The sequence below is a fragment of the Helianthus annuus genome, chromosome 9 (assembly GCF_002127325.2).
Source record: "Helianthus annuus cultivar XRQ/B chromosome 9, HanXRQr2.0-SUNRISE, whole genome shotgun sequence".
Lineage (NCBI taxonomy): Eukaryota > Viridiplantae > Streptophyta > Magnoliopsida > Asterales > Asteraceae > Helianthus > Helianthus annuus.
The window spans coordinates 11,291,479-11,318,807 of NC_035441.2; the positions used below are offsets into that span (position 1 = coordinate 11,291,479).

General features: G+C 37.5%; 1 protein-coding gene across 1 annotated transcript; it reads right to left on the reverse strand.

Moving 5' to 3' along the window:
• Window positions 1-286: 286 nt before the first annotated feature.
• Window positions 287-6,716, reverse strand: LOC110875263 (putative receptor-like protein kinase At3g47110). The gene is made up of 3 exons (XM_022123462.1): window positions 6,658-6,716; window positions 695-3,273; window positions 287-609 (listed from the first exon to the last, which is right to left on the reverse strand). The coding sequence occupies exons 1-3, from the start codon at window positions 6,714-6,716 to the stop codon at window positions 287-289; spliced, it is 2,961 nt and encodes a 986-aa protein (XP_021979154.1).
• Window positions 6,717-27,329: the final 20,613 nt, after the last annotated feature.

Below are 27,329 nucleotides of genomic sequence, written 5' to 3' on the forward strand. Positions count from 1 at the left end.
TTTAGGGCTACTTAATTGGCCACCTAGAATTAGGTGTTCAAGTACATTGGTAAAAGAAAGGTACAAAATGGTGTTTTTAATAGTATGCGTTATCTATTGCTATTTATTTTAATAGAAAGACTCGTGTTTGTATGAACATGATGTCCACAGTTGTACCACTATCATCATAGACATAAGAAACAAACGTTTATTCAGATTTAAACATTAACTTAATATGATATGAAGAAACATTATAACATAATCACATACTAGCCTTTTTGGAGTTGCAATATCCATTCGAATTCGATCAAGTTGTAACTGTTATTGAGAAGAGCTCGTGAAGAACAGTTCCAATATCCATTCGATCTTTTGGAGACTCTGAAGAGCATTGCACTCCAATTTTCACTAAAGAAATTAAACCCTTTTCATCAACATCCTCATTTAGAAGCAATGGATCCATAATGTGAAGCACAGAACCATCAGCCAGAGCATTCCTAGAATACAAATGCAAAGTTAGACCTTCTTCAAACATTGGATCAACAGGTTTCTTCCCCGTCATCATCTCCAACAACAGGATCCCAAAGCTATAAATGTCCCCATTGGTTGAAACTTCACTTCCAAGTCCATATTCTGCAATTTATATTTTAGAGTTAACCGTATAGTATCACGTACACTAATATAAAGCAGTAAAATGGACTAGTGATCATTAGCTTACCTGGAGGTGCATAGCCAATGGTTCCTCTGAAAACACTTGAGCTTTTGTTGTTTGCGTTTGGAACTCCTTCAAGGGAAAGAATTTTTGCAAGCCCAAAATCTCCGACATGAGCGACCATATCAGTGTCTAATAAAATGTTGCTCGGCTTCAAATCACAATGAACTACTACATTTCCACAGTGACAATGTAAATAATCAAGAGCACAAGCCACATCCTTGATAATTTTGATTCTTTGAGCAAGACCAAGCACTCGTTTTATTGCATGCAGCCAACTCTCCAAACTCCCATTAGGCATGAAATCATATACTAAAGCTTTGAAATCATTGCCTTGGAAATCGATACTTGAACAAGAAGTTATGACCTTCACCAGGTTGCGATGGCGAATATTTCTCAAGGCATCACACTCGGCCGTAAAACTCCTAATACCTCCTCGACAATTAAGGTTTAGTACTTTGATTGCCACAGTTAAGCCACTTTCAATAAGAACTCCTTTGTAGACTGAAGCAAAGCTGCCTGTACCAATCAGGTTTTCTAGACAGAACCCTTCAGTAGCTTTGAAAAGTCTTGCATATGAAATCTTCTCAAAAGATTCTATGGATACTGCATCTGATGGTTTATCTGTATTCTTTTTTTTACAAAAGTAAAATAAGAGAAATGACACCAGAGCTAAACCTAAGACAGTTGAAGATAGTGAAAACACTACTACACGAACAGAAAGCTTTCTATTACTTCTTTTGGAGTCGCTAGTTGTGCATTTTGGAAGGTGAAGATCAAGTATGCCATTGCAAAGTTTGCGATTCCCGGTGATTGATATAGTACTTGTGTTGGCAAAAACACCTTTAACATACAGCTCTCCCTCGAAGTTATTATATGAAAGATCTAGAAACTTCAAATCCATTTCTTGCAAATATGTTGGAAGAGGCCCTGAAAAGTTATTTCGGGACAAGTTAACATATTCGAGGCCTCTCAAAGATCTGAATTCCTCAGGCATCAATCCATGGAAGAAATTACTAGAAAGATTTAGTGTTTGAAGGCTGATGCAACTGCTAAGACCACTTGGAAGCTCACCTGATAAAACATTCTCGGACAAATCAAGATATCCTAAGTTCCTCAGGTTGCCAATCTCTTGGGGAAGCGCTCCAGACAGGTTGTTTTCACTCAGATCTAGCACAATGGAAAGCGAAGACAGATGGAATATCTCTTTGGGCACACTTCCTCTAAGCTTATTGTTATAAAGGTCTAGAGATAACAATTTTTTGCAACTGCTTAAAGTCGATGGTATAATGCCTTCCAATTTGTTTGCACCCAATCTTAACTCGGTAAGAGATGACAGGTTTCCTATAGATGGTGGAATAATCCCAGTGAAAGCGTTGGAATCGAGATATAGCCTTTCCATGTTTTGAAGCTTTCCTATGCTTTCAGGAATCATGCCTGTGAAGTTGTTTAGTGCTAGATTGATTTCAGTCAGGCCAAACAAACTGCCTATAGGTGAAGGGAGACTGCCTGAGACATAATTTAGAGAAAGCCCTATATAACTCAATTTGGATGAGAAGTTCCCAAGCGAATTTGGTAACACCCCTGTTAATCTGTTTTCTCCGAGTTCCAGAGTCTCTAAATTGCTACAATTGGACAAAGAATCAAAGAGATTCTTGCAATCAGCTTCAAAACTATTGGCACCAAGACCCAAATTCCGAAGTTTTTGCAGTTTTCCAAAATCAATTTTTATTCCCCCCTTGAAATCATTTATAGAAGCATCAAACTGTTCCAGTTCTGAACAATTTGATATTGAGGGTGGAAGGAAGCCACTAAAGTGATTAGTATCTATTACTAGCCACCAGAGATGAGGTTGGTTCAAACATATGTTTGTGGGTAGATTGCCATGAAGCTGGTTTCCTGAAATACCTATAGCCCCTAACATTGAAAGATTATAGAAAAACATTGGAAACTCTCCGATGAGGCCATTTCTTCCGAATCCCAATTGTCTCAATTCTTTCAACTGATTGAAGGAATCGGGAATGCTCCCTCCTAATGGATTTCTAGTTAGAAAGAGTTCTTCAAGATATGTGAGATTGCCAATGGATGGTGGAATCCCTCCTGTGAAGTTATTTGCGCTTAAAAGTAATGTTTTCATCATCCGCAGAGAACTAAAAATATTTGGAATTTTTCCATATAACTTATTTGATACTAAGTTAAGTAACCACAGTTTTGAGCAACTTGATATGTTAGCTGGGATTTCTCCGGTGAAAGAATTGTTCATAAAGGAAAGTTTTTCTAATCGTGATAAACTACTTATTTCAAGTGGGATACTTCCATGAAACCGGTTGTTATCTAAGATGATGGACCTCAGAAAGCTGAGGTTTCCAAGAAAAGGAGATAACGAACCTTCTAAATCTTTTCCTGTTAGATTCAAGCTTGTGACTCTTTGGTGGCGAAGACCGCACGTCACTCCTTGCCACATGCAAAAAGGAAGAGAATCATTCCATGATCTGAACGCACCATGAGGATCATCTGTAATTCTGGATTTGATTTTCAGTAAAGCAACCTGATCCGCATGAAGATTCAAACCAGATCCAACAACACTGCTTTTAAGAACATATTTCCCAGTGTCCAAATTTATACTTCAAGATTCTGAATGAAAGAAAGGAAGCTATCTATTTATTTCATATAAAGTAAGCACTGGAAAACTAAGTAATTAATTCTATTGTGAATTGCTCAAAAAATTAAAACTAACTATTGTGAATTGCCCGATAATTCAGAAGTTTTTTTTATTTAATTTTCAAATCATCAGGACTTTTTCGACTTTCGCATTATTTAGTGCACACGATCTACCTAATTTTAGTGGGTTTGATTCTAAAGTCCAGAAGACATAATTAAATGCTTGGGTGGTAAGACTAGTACACACGACTTCTATGCATGATTAAATTTCTTTAAGTTGATCACTTAAATTGTCACTGAAGCAACTTATGCCACTGGGTTGGAAGCCTTATCTATACTATATTACAATAGAGGGCTTAGTTATTATACAAATACTTCCAAAAAAATAAGAAGTGTAAGAAGACATTATAGAATAACAAACGTTCAAAAACCCAAAATCTAAACACACTACACTACCACCCAAAACCTAACCACCCACCCCCACCTCACCACCACCCAAAAACCTAACCCCCCCACCCCCCACCCCCCCCCCCCCCCCCCCCGAAAAAAAAAAACTATACCTCACCAAAAAACCTAACCCCCCACCCCACCACCCTCCAAAAACCTAAAAAAAGCCTAAAATTACCTAAACACCCACCCCCACCTAAAAGCATGGTGGGTGTTTAGGTTTTTTTTTTTTTTTTTTTTTTTTTTTTTTTTTTTGGTGCAGTGGGTTTATTTTTAGAAGACTTTGTACACTTTTTATTTTTAGCTGCCTTTATATTTAATCGCAAACCTTATAATACATTTCTAATGAACTCTTAAAATTTAAGTTTTACAAGTACAATTGTTTAGAGTACAACACATAATGCACATATTGACTATTTTTCAAGGGAAAATTTGTCTTTTAAATAATACTTACACCTTTACCCCCCTTATAACTTACAATTTCTCCCTTGTTTTACCCCCATATTACTCAATTTATTTTTCTTTGTCTTCCTCTTATATCTTGGAATATATTATGTTTAAAAAAAAAACCCGATCATACCGTTATAACATACTTATATTTTTCTATGTGTCATGTGTAAATTTTATTCCATATCGAGATGCTGATTATAATATACAAGTCGTTCATGCATTATTAGTGTTGTAAGGATCGCTAGGCGCTAGTCAGGCGGCGGGATACCTATTAGCGATTAATCGGGATTAATAGGGATTAGTCGGAATTAATCGGAGCGAAATTTTTATACGTAATTTTTAGTTATATACATAATTACATACAGACACATTTTTATATGTAATTTTCTAAAGTAAACATGTTTTAACCCCTCGTTAACCCATTTTTTAAGTAATTGGAAGGAATTTATAAAGTTTGGTCAAAATTTGTCCAATGTCTCGCTAAAATTTAGCCAGAATAAGACCACCATTGACCGTCTGGCAATTAATCAGCCATTAATCGTTGAACCTCCGATTGGTGATTAATCGGCGACTAATCTGAGAATAGTCGGAATTTTTACAACCATATACATTAATGTAAAACTCTTTCAATACTCAAAGTAGTTACAGAAAGATTACAATTACAATTCTAGATTCCAGAACTGGCATAGTGGGTTAGTAGGTGGGGTAGTTACACGGAGCTTTTTAATAAGTTTCATAGTTTTCATAATTACAATTTGACATGGTTAGCCTAAAATTACAACCATGATAATCCTAGCAACCACTAATACACCAACACTTGAAAAAAGAAAAAAAATAAACCATGTAAATTAATATACAAATCTAAGAGTTCAAAAAAAATAAAAATAAATTAAGTTTATAATTTTAGATTCCGAAATAGTAAATTATAGATTATGCTTTAGATTTAGTTAAACAAATCATACAAGTATACTCAATAATAATCCTAATAATAATAGTTTAAATAATTAGGACTTGTTAAATTTCAAGTAGTTTCTTAACCCATTTCCCCTCTATAATTTATCAAAAATTTCTTCATACACACAAATTTAGTGTTCAATTTTGTTTCTTTTCATTGGTCACACGCTCTCTTTCTCCCTGTCTTCCTCTCACTCTCAAGCTTCTCTCTTTCTCTCACTATCTTTCTTATTCACTTCTGGTTATCTGTAACACCCAATTTCAAATATGGTCAGAAATCAATACTTTAACGACAAAATCACGACCCAATTTAAACTTTTTTACATACCATTAGAACAAACTTAATTGTCCATACAAAAACTATTTTGTTTTAAACAATTACAACCAACTAGGATTTATAAAAGACATAGCATATTTAAGAGTTATAGTTTAACAACTAAAGATAAGCTATTTATAACAAAAGTATTTTGACCCGTTAACATCTTTACAAAAATTGCGAAAGCGCATGGAGGGCATTTGAGGTGTGTTCGATCCGAGCGAAGCATGAATATCTAAACTTGACTTTTACCTACATCACAACGTCAAGAGTTAATAACACTTAAACTTAATCCCTTCCTAATAACATAAGATTTTAACTCACGATAATACGACAAATATGCCATTAGCGTAACCTTACAAGTTCGCTTGTTAACTAGTACTAACATTCTTTTACTTGAATCCGTTCATGGTATAATCACCATACAATCATTCTTTATACTTTCATTCTAGTCCGTTCAAACCGTTCATAAGGTTCTAACACATATTCATTCTCTTGCATATTATTCTAATTTATTCGACCCATTCATAATGAGTCTTATACATGATCCTTCTTTTATCTATTACAATTGCCACAATAGATAATGATAAACAAGGCTATAATAAAAACCATAATCGTACAAGTAGCGTACCTCGTTCTTGATTCCCTTGTTGCTTCGCGTGACTTGAACTTTCTTCCTTTACACATATACATAACCATTTATACTTAGAATTCATGTCTTGTGCTCATTTACATATATCCTTTGATAAGGCATCTTATAAATTAACACCTACTTCATAAGCTGTTGCATATTATGTGGATGCGACTTGTTTCGGTTCGACAACGTTACAAAGTAAAGACCAAGGTCAAGATATCCTCCTATCTTGACCTGGTACGATGTTTATTATGTATTTGATGTAAAACAGTTGCGCATGTGCAAACTATTGATGCATATTGTGTGGATGCGACTCGTTTCGGTTTGACTCCGTTACGAAGTGAAGACCGAAGCAAGATTTCCTCCATCTTGACTCGGAACGACTTTGACTTTGCGTGTTATAAAACAACTACGCATGTGCAGACTGTTTGTAGTTTATGCTTTGTTCTCTAGTTGTATGTAAGTGTTTCTGCAAGTCTGCATGTAGCAGCTTTTCCCATGAAAGACCATGGCCAGTATGGATGTTCACGAAGAACATCATTCAATGAAGAACCTTCTTCATCCATATCCATCCACAAAGAAAAAGGCAGCGAATAAACTTGATGTTTCGCCAAACTGCTTATCACGAAGAACCCCCCATGTTTCGTGGTCTTCATGGACGAAAGACTAATATCCTTTGTGGGTTTGTATATTTCGTGGGCCAATGTTTGGACCCAGTGCCTCTTTTGTGAGGGCGTGCAGACTCTTTGGCTATAAAAGCACTTGCAGAACACAGTTTCAGATAAGAGAGCACACTAGAGAGTTTGAGAGTATTGGTCTTGTATTATCTTTGTAACACAACTCTACTGGAATATATACATGAGCTTTAATCTTTGAATCCTTCTTATATTTTGTGTTCTTTGGCTGAGAATTACCTGAGAATTAACTGGTTGAAAAACCTGAGAATTACAAGAAGATTGGCACCCGTTGGGTTTTCAAATTCAAAAAGGATGACCGTGGAGTAATTGTCCGAAACAAGGCGAGATTAGTTGTTCAAGATTTTTGTCAGGTAAAGGGGATAGACTACAATGAAGTTTATGCACCAGTTGCACGTCTTGAAGCTATTCGGCTTTTCTAGCCTATGCTTCATTCAAAGGATTCAAGGTTTATCAAATGGATGTGAAAAGTGCATTTCTTCATGGTGTGGTTGAAGAAGAGGTGTATGTCGAACAACCTCCGGGTTATGAAGATCCTATTCATCCAGATCGGGTTTGGTTGCTCAACAAAGCTCTCTACGGATTACATCAAGCACCGAGAGCTTGGTATGCAACCTTATCTAACTATCTAGTTGGAGAATGGTTTTCATCGAGGTCTTATCGATTGCACTCTTTTCATCAAAGAAAAGGATGGAGATCTTCTGTTGGTTCAGCTATTTGTAGATGATATTATTTTTGATTCTACTAACGATGTTTTGTGTAGGGACTTCGAGCGTGTTATGCAGGAGAAATTCGAGATGAGCGCCATGGGGGAAATGAACTTTTTTTGGGCCTACAAGTTCAAGAAACGGAGTCTGGGATATTCATCCATCAGACTAAACATGTCGGTGACATCTTGAGCTGGTTCCAGATGTCCGAAGCGACACCCATTGGTACCCCACTTCCGTAGAAGCATGGGATTACTCCGGACTTGAAGGGTGAAAGCGTTAACTCTTCACTTTACCGCGCAATGATCGGATCTCTTATGTATCTCACAGCCTCGAGGCCCGTTATAATGTATCCTACGTGCCTGCTTGCCCGATATCAAGCCAACCCGAAGGCCTCACATCTGGCAGCTGTAGAAAGGATTTTTTGTTATTTGAAGGGTTGTCCCGACACCGGTCTCTGGTACCCTAGGGATGATAGCTTTGACTTGATCGCGTTTAGTGATTCTGGTTTTTGTGGCTGCAAAATCGACGACAAATCCACAAATGCTGGATGTCAGTTTTTAGGAAATCGCCTGTTCACATGGCAGTGCAAGAAGCAGACTTGTGTCGCTACATCAACTTGTGAAGCCGAGTACATTGCTACCTCAAGTTGTTGCTCCCAAGTCCTGTGGATCCAACAACAAATGCGCGACTATGGTTTTGAATTCCTATCTACTCCTATTTTCATTGATAATTTTACTGCCTGACAGATCACTAGAAATCCTGTGCAGCACTCAAAGACCAAACACATCGAGATCAAATATCACTTCATAAGTGATTATTTTGATAAAAGACTTATCGATGTTGTTAAAGTCCACACCGATTACCAACGTGCTGACCTTTTTACCAAAGCATTTGACAAATCACGTTTTGACTTTTTACTTATGGTAAATGGCATTAAGGTCAAGCAAGAGTAAACCGACATCGGAATATCGTTTTTGTAAATATCTATTTGTGTTTTTAATTTTATGATACTTTTTTTCATTTTAGGTGGAGTAATTTCCAAATGAAAAATACAAAAACATTGAAAATTTTCAAAAACACAAAACAATAGAGAAACAAAAATGAGTTTCCTGGTGAGCAAAAGAGAAAATGATAGTACATCAGTCGTCTGTCGAAACCTCTTTGAACTTAAAATGAAAAACGAAAAGCAGCTCTATATAAGATGTATCGGTAGGCTCACAATCATTTTAAAGTGTGCAGGGAGATATAAACTAAATCGACTGAAAAACCGTGTGGGAACCGCTTATTGGCAAATCGTCTTGGTACCAAAATTTCGTTTGATATCATCTGGGTATCATGGTTGATTCTTTTACCAAAAACTACGGGGATGCAAGTCTAGAACTTCCATGATACCATACATACGTGTACATATCAAATAAACATGTATATAATACATGAAGCATTCGGCCATCAATAAGTGATAAAATATCACAATCACCCTCGAATAAATGATTCTAAATCACATCCATCATCTGAGAGTGAAGGTCGTCTCTTTGTCGGTACGATGGTACTAACCTGTTCACGGACTTGCTCTTGTGCCCTGCATGCATCGAATATCAAGTTCCTCACCTTGATACGGGAATGTGTCGTGTGTGGATGAACACCGGTTGGTAAGTATAAATTTTACCTTAATCGTATCCCCTAACCGCGAGTACATCTGATAAGTTGAGCTTAAGTGGATAACAATACCGATAATTGTCATAGGATGCTTATCTAAATGTTAACTAATTGAACAACAAGAGCGTTTTGGTGTGACCGTACACTGATATGATTCTCTTACCCTCATGTAACACCTTGTAAAATCACGTCAAATAATGTATTGACACGTGTAATAAACCCTAATGAAGTCAAACATTGAATTTAAGGGACTAAATTTTTCGAAAAATAGAAAACTTTGATTATGAAAGGACTGGAGGTGATAGCATACCTAAAATAAGCCTCTAAATAACCTCTCATGATATTTATGTTCACAAATGAGCCGCTTGGCGATCGAGTGTAGCCGTTTGCGGAATTAATTGAAAGTTTGCGTAATAAAGGGTTAAAAGTGTCAACATGTTAATTCTCACCTCTGAGTGACCTTTTAACAAACCGGGAGGTTCATGATATTTTATTATACTCTCGGGAATGCCAACTAATGGCCGGCTAGGGTTTTTATGCTTAAAAGTAAAGTTACGCGCAACTTTGCAAGTTAGAGGGGCTAAAAGTGTCAATATGTTTAATTATACCTCTGAATGACCTATTAGCGAACCCAAAGCATCGTGATGTTTAATAATACTTTCAAGAATGTCTAATATAGATTAGATGAGGCTTCAATGATATTAAATGATGAGATACGCAAGTTTGCGCAATAGAGGGACCTAAAGCGTCAACTTTTGAATCTACGCCTTTCGGTGACCATCTAAGAGAACAAGAGCGTAGTAATATTTAAGTATATGCTTGATAATTCCCATTATGGGCCATGGAAGGCTTGGATATCATTAAATGACATTTCGCGCTACTTTGCGCAATTAAAGGACTAATTGCGTCAAACTGCAAAAGTATGTCGATTCGTATGGTATCGGACCTTCTGGAATATGACCATGAGTTAAACATACCCTATTTATCCTTTATATAGCATATATATAGGCTTAGAGGTGTTTGGTGCGCAAAAATAGACTTTTATGTCATGCAGGGACTAAAAGTGTCAAAAAGTGCACAAGTTTGCACTTTCGCGCATATCTCGCATTCTGAATATCCCCGGACATCCAAAAATTTATTTAAGCACTAAAATATTTTATTTTAGTGTTTGGAATGATAAAATCCCATTCGTCGCGTAATTTGGATCGTTATTAGCATCCGTCCGTGTTTCGTCGTAATTAGTCGAACAACGGGACCGTACGACCAAACGAACCGACATCTGGCATATTTTTGAGCATTTTTCATGTTTCATATGCTTAGGAATCATTGTAGACCCTTTAAAATGATTTAACGAGCCTTAAACGTGTCAGAAATAACATTTGGAAGTGCAGGGGCCAAAACTGTCAATATATAAAAGATGTGCTGAGCAGACCTGGTCCTTACGGACCGTATACAGGACCTCATACGGTCCTTATACCTGTGCCAGCAACCATAAACTAAAAACCAGCTGTGGTTTTGCTTCTTGTCTCACATAATTGAATCTAGGGGCTGCCCATTGTTTAGTAAACCATGGGTCAGAGGTGTATGGCTCAGATTTGATCATTGTTTACGAGAAACGATCCTCACGTTTCTCAAAAACCTATAAATACCCCTCTTGATTTTTGCTCTCATTCACACCTTGATCTAAATTGTTCTAAGTTGGGGCCCTTGTGCTTCATACCTGAACATCCAAGATCAATTCCCTCCTTGCTTGGACCCTTTGTAAGTGTCCTTTCGTGCTTAGTTTAATTTTTAGCGGTATAACCGAAAGTCAAGCGTTTTTGATAAACACTTTGACTTTTAAACGGTTAAGCCATTGTTCGCAACAAACATGGCTACGTGACCGTAATTAGGTAGGTGTTAAACCCTCAAAAGGGCACCTCCTAATTACCACGTTTACTTAGTTAAATTGTCGGGTCAAATAAAAGTCAAACGGGTTAGTTTTAAATAAAATACATAACTATTAATATAAAAACCATAAAATCAGTTTTCTCACTTTAATAACTTGGTAATTAAATTAAGAACATGTCTAAGCATGTTCCACCCGACAATTCTAAGTATAGGCTTGGTTCGGAACCGAAAGTCGCAAAAGTTGACTTTTGCTTTGACTTTCAGTTCTGGCCCGATTTAGCTTAGTTTAGATATGCCTTAGGATTCCATTAGGACCATATTATAGGTTAGTATAACCCTCCGAGGTTATACAACTTGGTTCCATAGAAATCCTAGTTCATGCATGTTTTCGTTAAATGCCTAAATGTTGACCGTTATGCCTTTTGACCCTAAAACGAGAATTTTGAAAATGTGAGAGGACAATAATCTTTATTACTAATTTATAAACTTGTCCCTAAAATTTGACATAAGATTGAGGTCTAGATTAGGAGTTATGCTCATGAGCGTAAAATGAAAAGCTTTTTATTAATTAAACGGCATAATTAGCATATATCCTATCTAAACCCAATTTTTGATACCAAAATTTTTACCTACTGATATAAAATAATATTTTTAGATTTTTGAAGATTTTATTTATTTTTAGGCTGAGCATAACATAGGGTTCTAAGCTTGATTCGGTAATTGCCGGTTTTGCACTTTTGGCTTATAAATTGAGTTTTACAAAACATTTTGACCCCAAACCTTTTGCTACTAATTTTATAAGATAAATAAAACATTTTAAGCTTTCTGGAATGATAAAAATATCGGGTTTTCCTTAAAAACCCGGAAATCTCTTAAAACCGCCTTTTTACGCGTTTTAAGCGCATAGTATGTATTAAAACTATGTTGAATATATATGACTTGATACCTACTGATATTTTGAGTAAAAATTTATACTTTAACAGTAAGCAAAAGTTTTAAACTCGGATTTCCAAATTTGACCTTTAAACCTTATGTGAAATTACCAAAATGCCCCTTCGGTGCATAGTTTGGTTATAAATGATAAAATTCACATATGTGTAATACCCTACTGTTATAACTTATTAAATTAAGTATTTTTACTGATTATATCAGACTTGAAACTCAGATTTATATTAGACCTCTTTTATAACCATTAAAATGACCGAAACACCCCTACGGGGCATAAATTGGTCTTAAACTCGTTCTGGGCATAATGGAAAGTATCCTACTGATATCACAACATATTTAAGGCATATTGACTTAGGAAACCTGTTCATGACTCTTTTGGTACCCGTTACGCACTTTTCGCGTTCGGATCGGCTTATGTAACTACTTTGCATAAATTAGCCGAAACAGATCAAACCTTATCATTTTTTTCTCAAAATCCAGAATGAGCTTAGTTTACCCTTATTACACAAGTATACAAGCTTGTCGGGTCTAAACCACATTCTAATCCGGTCTTCGCATAATCATACGGTTTGAACCGTATCCTCCTTTAAAACTAACCGGTCTAAGCTTAGGCTTAATTAAAGACCCGTTAGGAATCTAATAGGTTATTAAAAACCTTCGTTCCAGATTTAGGAGCCCAGTAAAAGCTATCTGTACTTTCTTGGTGGTATACGGCTGGGATAAATTGTATAAATTTGCTCAGGTAAATACTTTTAACTTATTTTCCCTTATACGGGCTTGGGGTACGGTATATAAAATACCGCTTGGTCGGGCATTTGATGTCACACCCCTATTTCCACGTGTCTCACCGGTGGGCCCGGTGGGGGATTACCGTGACGATGTTGGCAACAATATAGTCAAACCACACAATTATATAATGCACAGCGGAAGCTTAAAGATAAATATATACTTCAACCTCTGATGGTAATATCAAATGTATTACAGAAGTTGAAAGTATCCACAGTTGGATCAAAATAATAAATAATGTCCATTCAGATACGGCGTCAAGCTTGCGAGACTTATCATGACGCTTGGAAGCTAATACCAGCCAATTTACGTTTAGCACCTGCACTTAATCTTTTTGGGGAAAATACGTCAGTTTACACTGGTAAATACGTTCAACTGACTCATTTTAAAAAAATGTTTATTTAAAATTGATTTGAATGCACAAGGCACAAACTCTTTTATAACTTGGGAAAATTCATAATGATCTTGTGAACGTTTTACATGTTCTTTTATGCGTTCAGTAGCCCGGGTCGTGCCGGGTTAAAGATTAATTGACACACCACATTGCGTAAAACCGTAGTATAAAAACCAACGGCTACGTCTTTTAATTTAATTTAATGTCGACAATATATACCGGGTGTACGCCTACACCGGGATGTCGATGGTCGTGGCCATTTCGTAAAATGATGCCAAGGATATCCGGGACAACAGTCAATAACCCCCAAAGGCTTTTAAGAAACAAAACTGTTTAAATGAGCCGATCATATTTAATCAATTAACCACCTAAGCGATGGAATTATATAATGCTCAATCAAGCGGTATTAATATACCGTAACCCAAGCCCATATAGGGGAAATAAGTCAAAAGTATTTACCTTTGCAAGTATAGTCCTTTATTAGATTAAATCACCGATAGCTTTTACTGGGGCTTCCTAATCTGGAACGAAGGTTTTAATTAACCTCTTAGAATCCTAACGGTCCTTATATTAGCCGTAGCTTAGACCGGTTGACTCCGATATATAGATATGGTTAAATCGCGCGAAAAGGCGATAACCGAGTATGGAGTATGATTCTGACCCAACAAGTTCAAAGACTTGTTTAATATAGGTTCAATGTTCACACTCTGGATTTTGGGGTTCAAATGATATAATTTGACCCGTATCGGCTAATTTATGAAAACTAGTTTCATAAGCCGAACCGTGCGCGCAAAAGGCGAAACGGTTAATCATGAGAGTTCTACGCTTATTTCCTAAGTCAATATGCCTTAAATAGGTTGTGGTATCAGTAGGATACCTTCCGTAATGCCCGTAATGAGTTTAAGTTAAAATATCGCCCCGTAGGGGTTTATCGGTAATTTTAAAGACTTTTAAAGGGGTTTTCGAGTTCTACAGGAAATCTGAGTTTCCCGATCAGCTTATAAAGCTTAAAATACTTTATTTATTATTTAAAACCAGTAGCAACTGGAATCGGGTCAAAAGACCTTGTAGAACTCATGTTTTGGCCGAAAAGGGCACATTCGGTATTAACCGAATCGTAGCCATAACCGCAGGTTATGAGCGAGGTAAAAATTATTAAAAATCTTTAAAATTCCCAAAATATTAATTTATAACAGTGGGTAAAAGTTTTGGTGACGAAATCTTGGGTTAGATGGGCGTTACGCTAATTGCGCCGTTTATTACAAAAGTTTGGTTATTTTGCGCTAATTAGCATATCTCCCATTCTAGACCTCGGATTGACGTGAAACTTTACGGACATGCTTATAATTTAATAAGCAAGGTTCTGGTCCGTTCACGTGTCCGAAATACTCGTTTTATTTTAAAAAGGCCGTTACGGTCAACTTTTAGGCGAATGACGGAAATACGTAAAAGACTCGGATAACTCATGAACCGATCACAGAGGTTTATACCAACATGTGACCTGGTCCTAAGAGAGTCCTAAGGCATATCTATACCTTACTAGAACGGGTCAGAACTGAAGTCAAAGCAAAAGTCAAACTTTTGCGACATTCGGCTCCGAACCGGTTCAATATAGCAAATGGTCGATTCAAACGAGCGCAAACAAGTTTATATACTTATTATCATGTTTTATGATTATCAAAACAGGTTCCATAACATATACATTACAGATTATGCACAAATCGCTAAAATAGCTTTCTGTTGACTTTTTAACCGCACGTTTGACTCGACATTTGACATAGTTAGAGTGGTGATCAGGGGGAACCCTTTTAGAGGTTTATTACCCACATAAATACCAACTCAAAACTACTTTTGATCCGAAAATTTACTGGATCATTTGTGATTTATCGCTATGGCAACCGTTAGTTACGACGGTTGCGTTTATAAGCTAAAACTATGGAAATGTATGACCAAAATGGGTATGAACGACTTACAGAAGTGGTATCTTGCTTAGAGAGCAGAAGAGAATGCTTGGGAGCACTTAGAATGATCAGAGATGTGAGTTTGAGTTGTGTGAAGTGTTATGAGCCAAGGTATGCTATTTATAGTGAAACCATGCCCTCTAGTTCACTACACAACAACCTACACTGACCATGATGATGGGTAGATGTCTCCTGAGTGCTATGGGTCGAGTAGGGGGCGCCCATGCCTCATTTATTGGAGAATGATCGTTCATAATGCTCAAAAGTCAAGAAAACACCAACTTTCTGCATCTGGGCGTCTTACGCGGCCCGCATGGACATTCCATGCTTCTTTTACGCGGGCCGCCTGGGGTTAAGAAACCAGACGCGTTAAGGAGGAGGCTCGCGGCCCGCCTCAACTTAACCTTAACCTTCTCGCGGGCCGCGAGAGGTTATGATTTCAGGATTTTCAAATCCTTTTTGTAATGATGACAGAATCTGGCCATTAATAACGAAATCTTTCGTAATGATTTACCTGACCTTTCGGGTTTGAAGGGGTAACAAAATCTTTAGTAATTAATAATGAAGTCTTTAGTAATCATTAACTTGACCTTTCGGGTTTTGAAGGGGTAACAAAATCTTTAGTAATTAATAATGAAATCTTTAGTAATCATTAACTTGACCTTTCGGGCGTTGAAGGGGTAACTTTGCGATTTGGCCCTTGATTATTTACTGCTAAGGGCCTCGTATTATTTACTCGCTTAGTTAAGTCCCTGGTTAGTTTATTTAATTATTCTGAAAGCCTTAACTTTCATTATTGACGCTTTTAACCCTTCTCATACGAATTCGATCGTAACTTTCTCGTTTTAAAGCGGAACTTCGCGGAATTTATATAGTAAATTCTAGTGAGTGTATAATACTGTTACAAAGCCTCGGGAGCGTTAAAGGGTCACTCAGAGGTATAATTAAACATGTTGACACGATTAACCCCTGTAGCTTGTAATCTCTCACTTTCATCCGCGTTTCGCTTCCGTACAATCCATGATTTATTCGTTTGAAGGTACAAGCACCATTTAGGGTTACTACATAGTATATTTACCCTTGCTTGACATTTATAACCCTCGAATTTATATATTTTCAAGGTTTGTCAACTTTAGTCCTTTATTTATTATAGATGCCACGTGTAATCAAATGACACGTGTTAACACATCATTGGACACAAAAATTCGAGGTGTTACATCCTCACCCCCTTAAAATAAATCTCGACCCGAGATTTACTCAAATAAATAGGGGTACTTTTCTTTCACTGTAGCTTCAACTTCCCACGTATATTCAGGACCTCTACGAGCATCCCATTTAACCTTTACAATCGGTACGTGCTTTCTGCGAAGCTTCTTTACCTGTCGATCTTCAATCGACAAAAGTTTTTTTTTCTACAATTTTCAAGCTCTTATCTACATGCACATCTGTGTGTGGGATCACCAATGACTCATCGGCGAAGCACTTCTTTAGATTGCAGATGTGGAACATATTGCGAATTCCATTGAGCTCTTCTGGTAAGTTCAACTTGTAGGCAACCGGCCCGACACATTCGATAACCTCGAAAGGTCCTATGTCTCTCGGGCTTAGCTTGCCTTTCTTACCAAAACGTATCACCCCCTTCCAGGGTGATACTTTAAGCAACACTTTATCACTTACTTCGAAGTGAAAAGCTTTACGCTTTTGGGTCTGCGTAATTCTTCTGCCTATTTCGGGAAACTTTGAGACGGTCACGAATCTGAACAATCTTGTTCATTGTTTCGAACACTATCTCTGGTCCGGATAATTGGACATCTCCGACTTCCGCCCAACAGACGGGCGCTCTACACCTTCTATCGTATAATGCCTCGAAAGGCGCAGCCTTAATGCTGGTATGGTAGCTATGGTCGTAGGAGAATTTAATTAACGGTAGGTTCTTATCCCAACTACCACCCAAATCGATCGCATATGCACGTAGCATGTCTTCCAACGTTTGAATAGTACATTCACTCCGACCGTCAGTCTAAGGATGATGAGCTGTACTGAAATTTCAAACGTGTGCCCAAAGGTTGTTGGAAATTCTTCCAAAATGCGATGTGTATCTGTTATCTCTGTCAGAGATAATGGACACATGTACGCTAGGCAAGGCTACAATCTTAGCAACGTACAACTGGGCTAACATGTGGGAGCTATAAGTCTCCTTGACGGGTAAGAAATGAGCTGACCTAGTCAGTCTGTCGACTCTAACCCATATCGTGTCATTTCCTTTCCTCGCCCTGGGTAATATGGCAATAAAATCCATAGTTACCATCTCTTACTTCCACTTGGGACGTTCAAGCTGTTGTAGCAAGCCAGATGGCTTTTGATGCTCAGCCTTGACTTGCGCACCAGTTAAGCATTTTGCTACATAGGTGGCTACAGACTTTTTCGAGCTTATCCACCAACAATTTGCCTTTAGATCCTGGGTAGCTGATGGCAATTCTTAATCGTTGCCTAATTAGGGTTGCGGTAATTACTATATAAGCAATGTGAACCGTCTTTCTTATTTAATAATATAAAACTTTCAGAATATTGAGTCAGGCTATATGAGCCTATATCTTAAACCCTACTTAATCAAGGTTTCGATTGTTCTATAATTATGGAGTTTTCGTAATACTCCAGCCCACAGCGGGATGTTAATATTAATTCTACCTGCCTTCCAGGAGGTAAGCAGGGAAAACTTATGAGAAGATAATCTAGATACAGGGAGACTACAGAGATTTTTCATATCTCAGGCTCCAGTTCATTCATTATTGTTTGTGCCGAACAAGTGACACATATAAGTCCACGAATTTCCAATTCGGGAATATTTACTTGGGGAATACCATTCTGGATATCTTCTTTGAATACTACTAGTCGACATTAGGACAATATGACCATTGGGATATCTCAGAGGTTCCATGTATTAAACCTCCATACTGATCAGGCATGGAAATAATCTATGGGACACATTAGGATACGCCAATCCTCATATGGTACTTTTATCAAACATAGTTTGGCATTCGCAGGCGATAGAAAGACAAATGAGAAAAATATATGAAAATAACATATGTTGTCGTATTTTATGCGAGGAAAGAGTACTTTTTAGATTTTTCGGAAGGATTTCTTGCCGATACGAAAAGAATTGGTTACTAAGGTTCCCTTGGTAAATTATACCTTGCGGATAATATAAAAGTTTGCTAAGCTTATGGTTTATGAAGATTTATGATTGCCTGTATTAAATCAGGACACTTAGCGGAAATTATCATTGGCAAAAGGATGATGAACATACTTGATGACATCGTAAACTGCCTTTTGGCGTTCATTAGGTGAGTTCAGGCATTTCTTCCTTTAGCCCTTTCCAGGCTTAGCTGCACCTTCTTGGGCAGCTTTATGGTATCTATCTCTAATACGGTCTTACTCATCACAGTCGTGATAGAATGTATTCTCCAGGTCCCTACATTCCGGGGAAATGATGACCTGTTCCTTAGTAGATGTCACACTGCCTGGGTTTTGGTTCTATTCGACACCGCCCCTAATGTCTTTGCTAGCAATTCTTACATACAGGCTCTTACCGAACCTTCGTTGCTTTTTATTAAGCCTGTATTCGCTCTCTTTCTTAGATTTATGGGAGTTATCTTCCTCCTTTGGTTCGTCCTTCATTATACGAAGTGTGAACCAAACTCTTTTCATGAGCAATTGGACATGGTTTTGAATGAAATTCAGAGCGAGGAGCATTCGGCCCTTGGATTATTTCATGAACTTTCCATGGTCCTTTCAACTGCTGCGTCAACCACAGCCAGGAGATTAACTCCATTAATATTGAGGTTTACGTTTGTAGTTTTTATTAACTTTCGTCGCATTAATAGTATTGCGACTGTCGTCTACCTCATCCGAGTTTTCCATACTCGAAACTTGGTACTAATCACCAAGATTTAACAATTATTAGTCATCATTCTGATGGCCTGACTTAGATTAGCCACGGCATTCATAAGCCGTATGGGTCATTCTGTTCTGAACATTCTTAATGAATGCTGTTTGAATGCATACCTATTATATTTAACTTAGGTCACAAAGGACTATTAATAGCACTCAAGGTTTGGAGCGTGTCCAATACCTGCTTGACAAGGGACCCTAACATCACAACTGTCTTTGCCACAAGGACGATCATGAATAGCTCAAAGGCTATCCTTACATGGCCTTGGCTATATATACGTATATACATAAATGGCACAGGAAACTATCGCGGGGGACGTAGAAGGATATAGCAATAAGCTCCGTCTTGAAGGACATAAGTAGTCATATGGCGCGAAGGCCTTGTCATAATGACATTTAGATGCGACACAAATGGCCTTGTCTCCAGGACGTCATAGGGTATGGCACTAAGGCCTGTCACCAGTGATGTTAACATTCAGTATGGTTAACTTGTCACGAACAACAATTTATAGTACGGGGCTGGTTATGGTTGACTTGAAATACAACTTGTGGATTTGTCACAAAGACATCAATTCATAGGTTGCAACCTCATTAGATCAAGAGTCTTAAGGCTTGAACACAGTTCTTCACCTTTTGGACAGGGAGTCACAGACTACAACTGTCATCGTTTAGACAGGCGATTCTCTTGACAGCAAGGCAATACCAATTAACATCACTCGTGGATGTCTATCTATAATTATCGTACCTACCGATATTAGTCATGATCACTTCGATCGCATGGACTATTAGGTTTAGGTATCATTCTACCATTTTGAATAGGGAATCATAAGGATCGCCACTATTTTGTCTTATCGAAAAATAGAGTAAAGTATAGCCCGTAGGGATTTCATCCCTAGGGATGTCAATATCATGAATTTATGATCATCATATTGATGATACTAGTCAGGATCGCATTGACCATATAGATTATTAGGCTTGAGCGCAGCTCACTACTTTTAACTGGGGACCATAGAGATCTTAATGTTTGTGTCACAAATGGACAATATGATATGGCCCGAAGACGAAACATTATAAATGGATGTTTATAATGGGTTCATCCTATTAGATGTTATAAGTCATGATTGCATTAATCATTTTGACTATTTGGTTTGAGCATGACTCACCACCTCAGATAGGTAATCATAAAGATAACAACATCAATGTCTCAAATGGACAATATATTATAGCCTGTAGGCAAAACATCACTAAAGGACGTTTAAATAATAAGATCATCGTATTAGAGGATGTTAGTCATGATCGCATTGATCATATAGACTATTATGTTTGGACTTAGTCCAACATTTTAGACAGGAGGTCAAAAGACCACCACTGTCGTTGTCTTATTGGGCAATAAGCTTAGCCCGTAGGTCTTCATCACCAGCGGATGTTTATAACATGATCATTTTATAGGATGATATAAGCCGTGATTTCTAAATCATTAGGCTAGATAAGGGAATTGGGAAGAATCCAATATAAGGATGACTGTCGTGATTTTCCCGAATCACATTTGTCAAGAGTGCTAACACGTCCTTAGGTGTTTAACAAGGATCTGAATCCTTTGAGTAGGTTTCACCATCTTGGCCGTGTAGACTAGGTCTCACCTTTAAGATTCTTTTTAAACTGCCTACTGGCAGAGAAGGAAGGATATTTATTTTACTCAGGATTTTTATCATAAATCCTAATTTAAAGGTTAATACTAGCACAAATGGCCTAGTTGCGTAGACAAGTTTAATTTATAAGCCATGATTTCGGAGAATCGAGGCATTAAGGTTTGAATCAAAGTTCATTACCTTTTCTTGACAGGGAGTTGTAGGCTACCACTGTCTTTAGTCTCAGGGGACATTAACTATAGCCCGTAGGTACTTCCTTTACAAGGGATGTTTGTTACGGAATTGCCCCATAGGGACATTTACTAACCATGGTAAGCAGAGACCATATTTGGTTAATTTATTAATCATATTTATTTAGGATTTCTATTATAATTTATCCTAAATATAAAACATTAGCAGTTCTATTAGTGGCACCCATTGGCCTGGTCACAAGGACAAATTTAATTTATAAGCCATGATTTCAAAGAATCAAGGCCTTTAAGTATATTAGCACAACAGGCTTAGTCACAAGGACATATATAATTTATAAGCTATGATTTCAGAGAATCACAGCATGTAGGTATTCTGGCACAATAGGCCTAGTCACTAGGACATTTATAATTTATAAGCTATGATTTCAGAGAATCAAAGCCTTGAGGTTTGAACCTAGTTTATTACCTTTTTCTGACAGGGAGTCATAGACCACCACTGCCTTTTGTCTTATATGTCAATTAGTATGGCCCGTAGGCACTACATCACTATTGGATGTCTAATAAGTTTGGCCCGGAGGCACTACATCACTAATGGATGTTTAATAAGTTTGGCCCGTAGGCACTACATCACTAATGGATGTTTAATAAGTTTGGCCCGTAGGCACTACATCACTAATGGATGTTTAATAAGTTTGGCCCGTAGGCACTACATCACTAATGGATGTTTAATAAGTTTGGCCCGTAGGCACTACATCACTAATGGATGTTTAATAAGTTTGGCCCGTAGGCACTACATCACTAATGGATGTTTAATAAATGATCATCTTTATTGACGATTTAACCCATGATTTATAAATCACTAATTTGGGTTTTGGAATCCATAGAAGGATTCTCTTATAGGAATGACGCGTGCGATTTTTAACGAATCACATCTGCCATGGATGTTAACATGATCACAGAGGTTAACTGGAATTCTGAATCTTTTAATCGGGTCTTACCATCTTGGCCCGGTCTTATAATTGACCCGAAGGCTAGGTTTCACACTTAACATTCTTAATTAATAATTATCGCAGATCAATTTTAAATTGAGGTGTTAAATATGGATCTGAATTTAATTATGGAACTACCATCTTGGCCCGATCTTTACAATGACACGTGGCTAGGTCTTGCCCTTTTTAGATTTTTGCCATTTTATTATAATGGTAGATCCTACAATAGGAAATATTATTTTCCATTTATTTAATATTCTTGTTTAGAATGAAAGTTTAAATTTAATCATTCCACTATATGAAAATAAAAATATAAGGTTGCCCTAAGCGGGACTCGAAAATAATAATGTGGTCCTCGAAGGGACTGAAAGGTAAATATGTCCTTATAAGGATTAATAAGGAAACGATCTTCAGTAAAAGGAGTTTCCTCTCCATTTTGTTTCTAGCTGCCTTTTCCTCGGATGTTCGTTTCATTTTAGCCGCGGTACGAAGCTCAGCATCTCAGGGCCCCGGTGTGGAGAACTCCTATTACGACTTCTTCGCTTGGCGATACATCCAATAAAAGTAATAATTGGAAGCAGTAAATTCCGGATTAGAATCGGGAGTATTCCTATGTTAAGTCTAGACTCGAATATGTGCAATTGTGTCATTGAGATTAAACACATAAGGGTAGTGTTTAATTCACTCAATGTTGGCTCTGATACCAACCTGTCACACCCCTATTTCCACGTGTCTCACCGGTGGGCCCGGTGGGGGATTACCGTGACGATGTTGGCAACAATATAGTCAAACCACACAATTATATAATGCACAGCGGAAGCTTAAAGATAAATATATACTTCAACCTCTGATGGTAATATCAAATGTATTACAGAAGTTGAAAGTATCCACAGTTGGATCAAAATAATAAATAATGTCCATTCAGATACGGCGTCAAGCTTGCGAGACTTATCATGACGCTTGGAAGCTAATACCAGCCAATTTACGTTTAGCACCTGCACTTAATCTTTTTGGGGAAAATACGTCAGTTTACACTGGTAAATACGTTCAACTGACTCATTTTAAAAAAATGTTTATTTAAAATTGATTTGAATGCACAAGGCACAAACTCTTTTATAACTTGGGAAAATTCATAATGATCTTGTGAACGTTTTACATGTTCTTTTATGCGTTCAGTAGCCCGGGTCGTGCCGGGTTAAAGATTAATTGACACACCACATTGCGTAAAACCGTAGTATAAAAACCAACGGCTACGTCTTTTAATTTAATTTAATGTCGACAATATATACCGGGTGTACGCCTACACCGGGATGTCGATGGTCGTGGCCATTTCGTAAAATGATGCCAAGGATATCCGGGACAACGGTCAATAACCCCCCAAAGGCTTTTAAGAAACAAAACTGTTTAAATGAGCCGATCATATTTAATCAATTAACCACCTAAGCGATGGAATTATATAATGCTCAATCAAGCGGTATTAATATACCGTAACCCAAGCCCATATAGGGGAAATAAGTCAAAAGTATTTACCTTTGCAAGTATAGTCCTTTATTAGATTAAATCACCGATAGCTTTTACTGGGGCTTCCTAATCTGGAACGAAGGTTTTAATTAACCTCTTAGAATCCTAACGGTCCTTATATTAGCCGTAGCTTAGACCGGTTGACTCCGATATATAGATATGGTTAAATCGCGCGAAAAGGCGATAACCGAGTATGGAGTATGATTCTGACCCAACAAGTTCAAAGACTTGTTTAATATAGGTTCAATGTTCACACTCTGGATTTTGGGGTTCAAATGATATAATTTGACCCGTATCGGCTAATTTATGAAAACTAGTTTCATAAGCCGAACCGTGCGCGCAAAAGGCGAAACGGTTAATCATGAGAGTTCTACGCTTATTTCCTAAGTCAATATGCCTTAAATAGGTTGTGGTATCAGTAGGATACCTTCCGTAATGCCCGTAATGAGTTTAAGTTAAAATATCGCCCCGTAGGGGTTTATCGGTAATTTTAAAGACTTTTAAAGGGGTTTTCGAGTTCTACAGGAAATCTGAGTTTCCCGATCAGCTTATAAAGCTTAAAATACTTTATTTATTATTTAAAACCAGTAGCAACTGGAATCGGGTCAAAAGACCTTGTAGAACTCATGTTTTGGCCGAAAAGGGCACATTCGGTATTAACCGAATCGTAGCCATAACCGCAGGTTATGAGCGAGGTAAAAATTATTAAAAATCTTTAAAATTCCCAAAATATTAATTTATAACAGTGGGTAAAAGTTTTGGTGACGAAATCTTGGGTTAGATGGGCGTTACGCTAATTGCGCCGTTTATTACAAAAGTTTGGTTATTTTGCGCTAATTAGCATATCTCCCATTCTAGACCTCGGATTGACGTGAAACTTTACGGACATGCTTATAATTTAATAAGCAAGGTTCTGGTCCGTTCACGTGTCCGAAATACTCGTTTTATTTTAAAAAGGCCGTTACGGTCAACTTTTAGGCGAATGACGGAAATACGTAAAAGACTCGGATAACTCATGAACCGATCACAGAGGTTTATACCAACATGTGACCTGGTCCTAAGAGAGTCCTAAGGCATATCTATACCTTACTAGAACGGGTCAGAACTGAAGTCAAAGCAAAAGTCAAACTTTTGCGACATTCGGCTCCGAACCGGTTCAATATAGCAAATGGTCGATTCAAACGAGCGCAAACAAGTTTATATACTTATTATCATGTTTTATGATTATCAAAACAGGTTCCATAACATATACATTACAGATTATGCACAAATCGCTAAAATAGCTTTCTGTTGACTTTTTAACCGCACGTTTGACTCGACATTTGACATAGTTAGAGTGGTGATCAGGGGGAACCCTTTTAGAGGTTTATTACCCACATAAATACCAACTCAAAACTACTTTTGATCCGAAAATTTACTGGATCATTTGTGATTTATCGCTATGGCAACCGTTAGTTACGACGGTTGCGTTTATAAGCTAAAACTATGGAAATGTATGACCAAAATGGGTATGAACGACTTACAGAAGTGGTATCTTGCTTAGAGAGCAGAAGAGAATGCTTGGGAGCACTTAGAATGATCAGAGATGTGAGTTTGAGTTGTGTGAAGTGTTATGAGCCAAGGTATGCTATTTATAGTGAAACCATGCCCTCTAGTTCACTACACAACAACCTACACTGACCATGATGATGGGTAGATGTCTCCTGAGTGCTATGGGTCGAGTAGGGGGCGCCCATGCCTCATTTATTGGAGAATGATCGTTCATAATGCTCAAAAGTCAAGAAAACACCAACTTTCTGCATCTGGGCGTCTTACGCGGCCCGCATGGACATTCCATGCTTCTTTTACGCGGGCCGCCTGGGGTTAAGAAACCAGACGCGTTAAGGAGGAGGCTCGCGGCCCGCCTCAACTTAACCTTAACCTTCTCGCGGGCCGCGAGAGGTTATGATTTCAGGATTTTCAAATCCTTTTTGTAATGATGACAGAATCTGGCCATTAATAACGAAATCTTTCGTAATGATTTACCTGACCTTTCGGGTTTGAAGGGGTAACAAAATCTTTAGTAATTAATAATGAAATCTTTAGTAATCATTAACTTGACCTTTCGGGTTTTGAAGGGGTAACAAAATCTTTAGTAATTAATAATGAAATCTTTAGTAATCATTAACTTGACCTTTCGGGCGTTGAAGGGGTAACTTTGCGATTTGGCCCTTGATTATTTACTGCTAAGGGCCTCGTATTATTTACTCGCTTAGTTAAGTCCCTGGTTAGTTTATTTAATTATTCTGAAAGCCTTAACTTTCATTATTGACGCTTTTAACCCTTCTCATACGAATTCGATCGTAACTTTCTCGTTTTAAAGCGGAACTTCGCGGAATTTATATAGTAAATTCTAGTGAGTGTATAATACTGTTACAAAGCCTCGGGAGCGTTAAAGGGTCACTCAGAGGTATAATTAAACATGTTGACACGATTAACCCCTGTAGCTTGTAATCTCTCACTTTCATCCGCGTTTCGCTTCCGTACAATCCATGATTTATTCGTTTGAAGGTACAAGCACCATTTAGGGTTACTACATAGTATATTTACCCTTGCTTGACATTTATAACCCTCGAATTTATATATTTTCAAGGTTTGTCAACTTTAGTCCTTTATTTATTATAGATGCCACGTGTAATCAAATGACACGTGTTAACACATCATTGGACACAAAAATTCGAGGTGTTACATTTGACCTTAATTCATTGGTGGTTAAGTATTATCAAGATGACCCGTTTAATAATTTGGTTTTGTTTGTTTAACGCCTTTGGAAGTTTAATGACCATGTCCCGGATATCATTGGCATCATTCATAGAATGGCGACGACCTTAGCACACGGGTGTATGTGTACACCCGTCAGTGCATTTATAATTATTAAGGTATAACCGCCAGTTACTAGAATAACGCGGCGGGACTATATCATGTGGTGTGTCTATTAATCTTTAACCCGGCACGAACCGGGCAACTGAACGCATAACAAACATGTAATTCTTTTACAAGTTTAAATTCAAATAATTATCCCAAGTTATAAAAATCTTTTTATGCCATGTGCATTCAAATCAATTTTAAACCTTTTCAAAATGAGTCAGTTAAATTGTATTTACCAGTGTAAACTGATGTACTTTCCCAAAAAGGTTAAGTGCAGGTACTACTCGTAATAGGCTGGCCTCTCCTTAGCATCAATAAGAGTCTCTCAAGCTTGGATGTATTAAAATATGTTGAACAAGTTTCCTCTTTATTTTGATCCACCTGTGAATCTGTTTCAATTGTTTATGATACTTAATATTACAATTCATTCGGTTGAAATAAATCTAACTTTTGCTTCCGCTGTGCATTTAAATATTGTGTTGTTTGACTATGATGATATCAACTACGTCACGATACTCCCCACCGGGCCCACCGGTAATACATGGAGATTTAGGGGTGTGACAGGTTGGTATCAGAGCCAACACTGAGTGAATTAAACACTAGCCTTTTGTGTTTAATCTCAGTTACACAGTAGCACATTCCTTGATCTTCTGAGTCTAGACTTAACATAGGAGTACTCTCAGCTCTATTCGAAGAATTATTGCTTTCAATTCTATATATTTTAATATGCCGCCAAGCAAAGAAGCCGTAATGGAAATTCTCCCCATTTGGAGCCTAGGGAAGGCCGAGCTTTGTATTGCGACTAGGATTAACGTGCAATCAAGGAGAAAACATTGAGAAATAGAATGAAGAAGAAAATCCTTTTGCTGAAGATCGTTTCCTTAGTAGTCCCTATAAGGACATATTTATCTTTCAGTCCCTTCGAGGACAA